This window comes from Palaemon carinicauda, chromosome 19 (assembly GCF_036898095.1).
Source record: "Palaemon carinicauda isolate YSFRI2023 chromosome 19, ASM3689809v2, whole genome shotgun sequence".
NCBI lineage: Eukaryota > Metazoa > Arthropoda > Malacostraca > Decapoda > Palaemonidae > Palaemon > Palaemon carinicauda.
The window spans coordinates 122,307,774-122,317,773 of record NC_090743.1 but is presented as its reverse complement, the minus strand read 5'-3'; the positions used below and the strand labels follow the sequence as shown (position 1 = coordinate 122,317,773).

The window sequence follows — 10,000 nt, the reverse complement described above, 5'->3', positions numbered from 1 at the left end:
TATATATATATATATTATATATATAGTATATATATATATATATATATATATATATATATAATATATATACATATACATATATATACAATATATATATATATATATATATATATATATATATATATATATATATATATATATATATGTTATATTATTATTATTACTTGCTAAGCCACAGCCCTAGTTGGAAAAGCAGAAAGCTATAAGCCCAGGGGCTCCAACAGGGAAAATAGTTCATTGAGGAAAGGAAACAAGAAAAAATAAAATATTTCAAGAAGAGCAACAATATTAAAATAAATATCACTTTATAAACTATAAAACTTTAACAAAACAAAAGGAGGAGAAATATAAGATAGAACTGTGTGCCCGAGTGCACCTCAAGCAAGAAAACTCTACCCCAAGACAGTGGAAGACCATGGTACAGAGGCTATGGCACTACCCAAGACTAAAGAACAATGGTTTGATTATGGAGTGTCCGAAAGAGGCCTTTAGCCTTCCTTTACCTTGTCTCTTTCCTGACCAGGTTGACATGAGTCTTTTTATTGTTTATATAGGACATATCTGTTTTTGACGTTGTTAATAGTTAATATAGGACATATCTGTTTTTGACGTTGTTAATAGTTTATATAGGACATATCTGTTTTTGACGTTGTTAATAGTTAATATAGGACATATCTGTTTTTGACGTTGTTAATAGTTAATATAGGACATATCTGTTTTAGACGTTGTTAATAGTTAATATAGGACATATCTGTTTTTGACGTTGTTAATAGTTTATATAGGACATATCTGTTTTTGACGTTGTTAATAGTTTATATAGGACATATCTGTTTTTGACGTTGTTAATAGTTTATATAGGACATATCTGTTTTTGACGTTGTTAATAGTTAATATAGGACATATCTGTTTTTGACGTTGTTAATAGTTAATATAGGACATATCTGTTTTTGACGTTGTTAATAGTTAATATAGGACATATCTGTTTTGACACTGTTACTGTTTTTAGGATGATATATTGTTAATTTATTCTCATCATTTATTTATTTCCTTATTTCCTTTCCTCACTGGGCTATTTTTCCCTGTTGAAGCCCTTGGGCTTATAGCATCTTGCTTTTCCAACTAGGGTTGTAGCTTGGCTAGTAATAATAATAATAATAATAATAATAATAATAATAATAATAATAATAACAATGGTGTTTACTCGGCAAATAAATTCTTCAAACCGAATGGGGGAGAAATACGTGTTAGTGGAAAAGTTAAAAGTGTGGTCACTTGGAGGAATAATAGATTATCTATGTTTTTTATTATTATTATATCTTATGCATACTTGAGTATCGTCTCCTGTGGATCATAAATAATTTCTTGAAATGACTACATACTAATTAAAACCACTTCAACTGATCAACATTATCCAGATAATTATCACAAAAACAAATAAATATTCAATGGAGAGAAAAATATACACGAGAGATTTTCAATTTAACCCTCAAACAATCTTCCTGCACAGTGAGGTCTTGTTAGAATATTGAACAAAATATTATTATTATTATTATTATTATTATTATTATTATTATTACTTGCTAAGCTACAACCCTAGTTGGAAAAGCAGGATGCTATAAGCCCTGGGGCCCCAACAGGGAAAATAACCCGGCGAGGGAAAGGAAATAAGGAAAATATAATAATTTAAGAACAGTAACATTAAAATAAATGTTTCCTATATAAACAATAAAAACTTTAACAAAACAAGAGGAAGAGAAATTAGATAGAAATAGCGTGCCTGAGTGTACCCTCAAGCAAGAGAACTCTACCTCAAGACAGCGGAAGACCATAGAACAGAGGCTATGGCACTACCCAAGACTAGAGAACAATGGTTTGGTATTGAAGTGTCCTTCTCCTAGAAGAGTTGCTTACCATAGCTAAAGAGTCTCTTCTACCCTTACCAAGAGGAAAGTGGCCATTGAACAATTACAATGCAGTAGTTAACCCCTTGGGTGATGAAGACTTCTCACAAATATTTAAACAAATTTAAACAAATATTTAAACATATAACTAGAGTGACCATAAAAAAATCTATAGACTTATAAACAAATCTATAAATGTAAAAACAGATCTATAGATTTATAAACAAATCTATAGATTTAAAATTTATAGATTTAAAAACAATTCTATAGATTTATAAACAAATCTATAGACTTATAAACAAATCTATAGACTTATAAACAAATCTATAAATGTATAAACAGATCTATAGATTTAAAAACAAATCTATAGACTTATAAACAAATCTATAAATGTATAAACAGATCTATAGACTTATAAACAATTCTATAGATTTATAAAAAAATCTATAAATGTATAAAAAAATCTATAGACTTATAAACAAATCTATAAATGTATAAACAGATCTATAGATTTATAAACAAATCTATAGATTTAAAAACAAATTTATAGATTTAAAAACAAATCTATAGATTTATAAACAAATCCATAAATTTAAAAACAAATCTATAGATTTATAAACAAATCTATAGATTTGTAAACAAATCTATAGATTTAAAAACAAATCTATGGATTTATAAACAAATCTATAGATTTAAAAACAAATTTATAGATTTAAAAACAAATCTATAGATTTATAAACAAATCTTTAGATTTATAAACAAATCCATAAATTTAAAAACAAATCTATAGATTTATAAACAAATCTATAGATTTGTAAACAAATCTATAGATTTAAAAACAAATCTATAGATTTATAAACAAATCTATAGATTTAAAATCTATATATTTAAAAACAATTCTATAGATTTATAAACAAATCTATAGATTTATAAACAAATATATAAAAACCAATACATTTTCAACCGACCTTTAAAGGAATCTTCATTTACACTAAACCAATCCTTGAACCAATCATTACATACGAATTAATGACTTCTAAAGAAATCACATTATCCAATCTTCATAATCACAAGTTTCAATCTCACATTCAGTTAATAATGATTCACAAGATACCCTTTAAAACAATCATAAATTTAATATCATAAAAAAATAGGATTTTTTAGTAAACAATCAATCATTATTATTATTATTATTATTATTATTATTATTATTATTATTATTATTATTATTATTACTGGCCAAGCTACAGCCCTAGTTGGAAAAGCAAGATGCTATAAGCCCAAGGGCTCCAACATGAAAAAATAGCAACCACCCTAGTTGGAAAAGCAATATGCTATAAGCACAAGGGCTCCAACAGGGAAAAATAGCAACCACCCTAGTTGGAAAAGCAAGATGCTATAAGCCCAAGGGCTCCAACAGGGAAAAATAGCAACCACCCTAGTTGGAAAAGCAAGATGCTATAAGCCCAAGGGCTCCAACAGGGAAAAAATAGCAACCACCCTAGTTGGAAAAGCAAGATGCTATAAGCACAAGGGCTCCAACAGGGAAAAATAGCAACCACCCTAGTTGGAAAAGCAAGATGCTATAAGCACAAGGGCTCCAACAGGGAAAAATAGCAACCACCCTAGTTGGAAAAGCAAGATGCTATAAGCCCAAGGGCTCCAACAGGGAAAAATAGCAACCACCCTAGTTGAAAAAGCAAGATGCTATAAGCACAAGGGCTCCAACAGGGAAAAATAGCAACCACCCTAGTTGGAAAAGCAAGATGCTATAAGCACAAGGGCTCCAACAGGGAAAAATAGCAACCACCCTAGTTGGAAAAGCAAGATGCTATAAGCACAAGGGCTCCAACAGGGAAAAAATAGCAACCACCCTAGTTGGAAAAGCAAGATGCTATAAGCCCAAGGGCTCCAACAGGGAAAAATAGCAACCACCCTAGTTGAAAAAGCAAGATGCTATAAGCACAAGGGCTCCAACAGGGAAAAATAGCAACCACCCTAGTTGGAAAAGCAAGATGCTATAAGCACAAGGGCTCCAACAGGGAAAAATAGCAACCACCCTAGTTGGAAAAGCAAGATGCTATAAGCACAAGGGCTCCAACAGGGAAAAATAGCAACCACCCTAGTTGGAAAAGCAAGATGCTATAAGCCCAAGGGCTCCAACCGGGAAAAATACCCCAGTGACGAAAGGAAATAAGGAAACAAATAAATGATGAGAATAAATTAACAATATATCATTCTAAAAACAGTATTTACACTATAGCATTTATAACAAGCCTTTTAACAACTAATTATCAATTGTACAAAACACATTTGAAACAAACTTTTGACATGAAAATAATTCGAGCCAATCTTTACCAGTGACGAATTTGAACAGCCAATCAAAACTAACAAACAATTGCCAATAAAAATCATGAACCAATCCTATGAGAAATCTAAGCCGGTGAAAAATACTGCTAAAAACTTCACGAAACTTGAAGTTTAAGTAAATCAAAATGAAGTTTGCAAAATGTATTCTGGAAATTTACGACCTGCTGGACGCTCAACGGCACAAACAACAAACTTGAGGGAGCGATCGAAGTTTGGAAGGCTTTTAGACGTGGAGGGAAACATAGTTAGACAAGTTAGAGATGATGAAAATGCTTTATCTAGACAAGTTAGGAATGGAATTTAGATGAGATGAGAAAGATTTTTTAGAAGAGTTAATTAAGATGTTTTAGACGAGATGAGAAAGATTTTTAGACGAGTTAATTAAGATGTTTTAGACGAGATGAGAAAGATTTTTAGACGAGTTAATTAAGATGTTTTAGACGAGATGAGAAAGATTTGTTAGACGAGTTAAGATGTTTTAGAGGAGATGAGAAAGTATTTAGACGAGTTAATTAAGATGTTTTAGACGAGATGCGAAAGATTATTAGACGAGATGAGAAAGATTTTTAGACGAGTTAATTAAGATGTTTTAGACGAGATGAGATATATATTTTGACGAAATATATATTCCCAAGGTAGAATTCGGTATCAAATGCCATTGTGGTTGATATTTACATTAAATAAAATCCCGAGTGTTAGTGATATATATTCGTCTTAAATAACCACGTGCTGCAAACTCATAATTCAGCTATCACGGTTGAGATGGGTTTATTTTAAGTCTAAGAACAGATTCCTGAATTCGACAGGAATATGTAAGGTGACGTAATAAACTTGTATCTCTCTTGATAGCTCAGTTGGTAGAGTCCTCGCAGGCATGGTTTCGGCTGAGTGGCATGAGTTCGAATCTCTGCCCAGTCAGAAGCTATTACCATAAATGAATTCCAGTGGATATATATTTCCGAGGTAGAATTCGGTATTAAATGTCATTGTGGTGGATATATATATATATATATATATATATATATATATATATATATATATATATATATATATATATATATATATATATATATATATACAGTATATATGCAGCCATTTCAAGTCAACTGCAGGACAAAGGCCTCAGACATATCTGAGATTTGGTCAGTTTTCATCACCACACCGCCCGCTGCGGATTGGTGATAGTGGGAGATTTTCGTCTGTTCGCTCACAGCAACCCCAACCTAGTATGGGCGGCCCTAACTATAGTTGACTCAGAGATTCCAGGCGAAATGTGCCCCACTCCCCGGATCACGTCATAGACAATCACATTGTCTACCTTGTTAACAACTTAAAATTTGCGGTGACTATAGAACAGCTTTGCTGGTCATGGCAATAGGCAAACCCTTTCACACGTTAAGGTGTCCCCACACAGAAAGGGGTATTACTGTATGTATGTGTGTATATATGATACATTTTGCACATTTAGACGTGTTTTCAAATTCAAATAAGGTATTATATTTTTGATACAATAACGTCTGGATTCTTCGTGGCTAAGTGGTAAGTACATAAGTTTTCTGGACCAGGGTTCGACTCCCAGCCGGTCAGAAACTGTTGCCTTTGTGTGATTTCGCCTGGGGCTTTGATCCCGAGGTCGTTAGGAGAATCCAGACACTAATGCATCAAGAATATATGGCTTATTTGAATGTGTGTATGTATATATATATATATATATATATATATATATATATATATATATATATATATATATATATAATAATACACATATATATATAATATATATATATATATATATATATATATATATATACATATATATATACACACACACACATATATATATATATATATATATATATATATATATATATATATATATATATATATATATATAATATACATATATATATTATATTCAGCTGCTGAAAAATAAACTTGATAGTGACTTTAGTTTCGTCTTCGAATGTCCCCTCACCAGCTAAAATGTCCTTCGACGAACATCCAATTACCCATAAATATTCATGTTCTTTATTTCCCTGTCTGACCGTCCATTCAAAATGCATTTTATTCAACGCCATACAAATCTTATACATTGCTTCCCTTCAGCATTATTCAGCGTAATCCCTTTTCCGTATTCTCATCCACACATGCATCCGACCCCTTCCCAGCTCATCCACTTGACAGCTGCTCATCCAATCGTGGATGCATTTCATTAGCTCAAATCAATGATTAAGTTGAATAATAAAAGTAATTAGCTCGTTGATTGACAGCAAAGGATCAATTATTTCATTCTAAAGTAATCTTTATTTACTAATTGGCAACTTTGTTAATGTTGAGAGAGAGAGAGAGAGAGAGAGAGAGAGAGAGAGAGAGAGAGAGAGAGAGAGAGAGAGTGAGAGAGAGATTTCATTAAATAAAATTGACCCGATTTGATGTAGTAAAAATAGGGTACAAGTACATAATATAAAGAGGATGGTCCCTTCATATCTCTCTCTCTCTCTCTCTCTCTCTCTCTCTCTCTCTCTCTCTCTCTCTCTCTCTCTCTCTCGCCAAGGTCGTCGGTGCTCGACTTCCTCTTAACGATCCTTGTAAGCAGTGTACTATTCATTAAAGTCTTAGAGAGAGAGAGAGAGAGAGAGAGAGAGAGAGAGAGAGAGAGAGAGAGAGAGAGAGAGAGAGAGAGAGAGAGAGAGAGAGAGAGAGAGAGAGGACATTATTATTAAAATAACCTGGAATAAAATTCTTTCCGAAAATACGATGAATCTTTTCAATAGATTTTCTAATTTAATTATATAATCTAAAATTAGATCAGAAGGTCATAACAGAAATCTCTCTCTCTCTCTCTCTCTCTCTCTCTCTCTCTCTCTCTCTCTCTCTCGTAACCTCTTCATCGACCAACTTTTAATTGCTGGCAAAACTACTTAATGTAGCTGTAATTACTTTTGGAGAGAGAGAGAGAGAGAGAGAGAGAGAGAGAGAGAGAGAGAGATTCTGTATTTAAAGTCCCAATTACATAAGTACGTACATCTATATACAATTATGTACATATTAAGTGCTTGTACTGGACTGGTGGTATCGTCCTCCCCTGATTGGGAAACTGAGGTTCGAGTCCCGCTAAATCTCTCTAGTTCCTTTGGTCGCTGCAACCTCATCATCCTTGTGAGCTAAGGATGGGGGGTTTGGGGGAGTCTATAAGGTCTATCTGCTGAGTCATCAGCAACCATTGCCTGGCCCTCCTTGGTTTTAACTTGGGTGGAGAGGGGGATTGGGCGCTGATCATATGTTATATAGTCAATCTCTAAGGCATTGTCCTGCTTGATAGGGCAATGTCACTGTCCCTTGTCCCTGCCATTCATGAGCGGTCTTTAAACTTTTAAACAAGTAAAATGTAAGTGTGATGTCCTTAAGAAGAGGAAGAGGAAGAGGAAGAGGAAGAGGAGGAGGACTAAAGGTAAGGCGAGACTCATCTTTCAAGGAGATATAATTAACACCTTACTCCTTCACACGAGAGGGAGAGAGAGAGAGAGAGAGAGAGAGAGAGAGAGAGAGAGAGAGAGAGAGAGAGAGAGAGAGAGGTGAACATTTATATAACATTACATCAATAAAGTGTCGTTATCCAGCCCGATTTATTAGGAATTGTAGTCAAATATTTTTTTTTACTTTTTTCATAAAGGAAATAAAAAAATAAAATGATATTAATAGAATAAATACAATAAGATAGAGTAAATGCTTGAATAAATTTAATAAATTAATAAGAAAATACTAAAATCAAAGGAAGAAACAGACAGATGAATAAATCGCCACTCGCTTTTCCACCAGTGCCAAACTTGCAAACTTCCAATGGACAATCTTCGGTCGCAAGAGGAATACCTTTGGCCCGGAAGTAGCCAACTTGCCCCATTCCAGGCTCGGGAATACCTCATACTGGGAACAGTGCCTTGGTCTGTACGCAAAAGGTGATTCGGCCCTCTTGTTTCCTGGGGCAATTTGATTGCTGGGGGCAATTCGATTGCTGGGGGCAATTCGAATGCTGGTGGCAATTCCATTGCTGGTGGCAATTCGAATGCTGGTGGCAATTCGATTGCTGTGGCAATTCGAATGCTGGGGGCAATTTGATTGCTGGGGGCAATTTGATTGCTGGTGGCAATTTGAATGCTGGTGGCAATTTGATTGCTAGGGACAATTTGAATACTGGTGGTAATTTGATTGCTGGGGGCAATTCGATTGCTGGGGGCAATTCGATTGCTGGGGGCAATTTGAATGCTGGTGGCAATTGGATTGCTGGGGGCAATTTGAATGCTGGGGGCAATTTGATTGCTGGGGGCAATTCGATTGCTGGGGGCAATTCGATTGCTGGTGGCAATTTGATTGCTGGTGGCAATTCGATTGCTGGGGGCAATTTGAATGCTGGTGGCAATTTGAATGCTGGTGGCAATTTGAATGCTGGTGGCAATTTGATTGCTGGTGGTAATTTGATTGCTGGGGGCAATTCGATTGCTGGGGGCAATTCGATTGCTGGGGGCAATTCGATTGCTGGGGGCAATTTGATTGCTGGGGGCAATTTGAATGCTGGTGGCAATTGGATTGCTGGGGGCAATTGGAATGCTGGGGGCAATTCGATTGCTGGGGGCAATTCGATTGCTGGGGGCAATTCGATTGCTGGGGGCAATTGGATTGCTGGGGGCAATTGGAATGCTGGGGGCAATTCGATTGCTGGGGGCAATTCGATTGCTGGGGGCAATTTGATTGCTGGGGGCAATTTGAATGCTGGTGGCAATTGGATTGCTGGGGGCAATTGGAATGCTGGGGGCAATTTGAATGCTGGGGGCAATTCGATTGCTGGGGGCAATTTGATTGCTGGGGGCAATTCGATTGCTGGGGGCAATTCGATTGCTGGGGGCAATTCGAATGCTGGGGGCAATTCGATTGCTGGGGGCAATTCGATTGCTGGGGGCAATTCGATTGCTGGTGGCAATTTGAATGCTGATGGCAATTGGATTGCTGGGGGCAATTTGAATGCTGGGGGCAATTCGATTGCTGGGGGCAATTCGATTGCTGGGGGCAATTCGATTGCTGGGGGCAATTCGATTGCTGGGGGCAATTCGATTGCTGGGGGCAATTTGATTGCTGGGGGCAATTCGATTGCTGGGGGCAATTCGATTGCTGGGGGCAATTTGATTGCTGGTGGAAATTTGAATGCTGGTGGCAATTGGATTGCTGGGGGCAATTTGAATGCTGGGGGCAATTCGATTGCTGGTGGCAATTTGAATGCTGGTGGCAATTGGATTGCTGGGGGCAATTTGAATGCTGGTGGCAATTGGATTGCTGGGGGCAATTTGAATGCTGGGGGCAATTTGATTGCTGGTGGCAATTTGAATGCTGGTGGCAATTGGATTGCTGGGGGCAATTTGAATGCTGGGGGCAATTTGATTGCTGGTGGCAATTTGATTGCTGGTGGCAATTTGAATGCTGGTGGCAATTGGATTGCTGGGGGCAATTTGAATGCTGGGGGCAATTTGATTGCTGGGGGCAATTCGATTGCTGGGGGCAATTCGATTGCTGGTGGCAATTTGATTGCTGGTGGCAATTTGATTGCTGGTGGCAATTTGATTGCTGGTGGCAATTTGAATGCTGGTGGCAATTGGATTGCTGGGGGCAATTTGAATGCTGGGGGCAATTTGATTGCTGGTGGCAATTTGAATGCTGGTGGCAATTGGATTGCTGGTGGC

At 36.1% G+C, this 10,000-nt stretch overlaps 1 protein-coding gene across 1 annotated transcript in view; it reads left to right on the top strand.

Moving 5' to 3' along the window:
- Positions 1-4,410: 4,410 nt before the first annotated feature.
- LOC137659291 (uncharacterized PE-PGRS family protein PE_PGRS54-like) overlaps positions 4,411-10,000 on the top strand; it is a 5,953-nt gene continuing 363 nt past the window's right edge. Inside the window, exons 1-2 of the mRNA XM_068394317.1 lie at positions 4,411-4,557; positions 8,228-10,000. The exon at positions 8,228-10,000 is cut by the window's right edge and continues 363 nt beyond it. Coding sequence (XP_068250418.1) covers positions 4,411-4,557; positions 8,228-10,000 — 1,920 coding nt within the window. The remainder of the gene's footprint in view (positions 4,558-8,227) is intronic.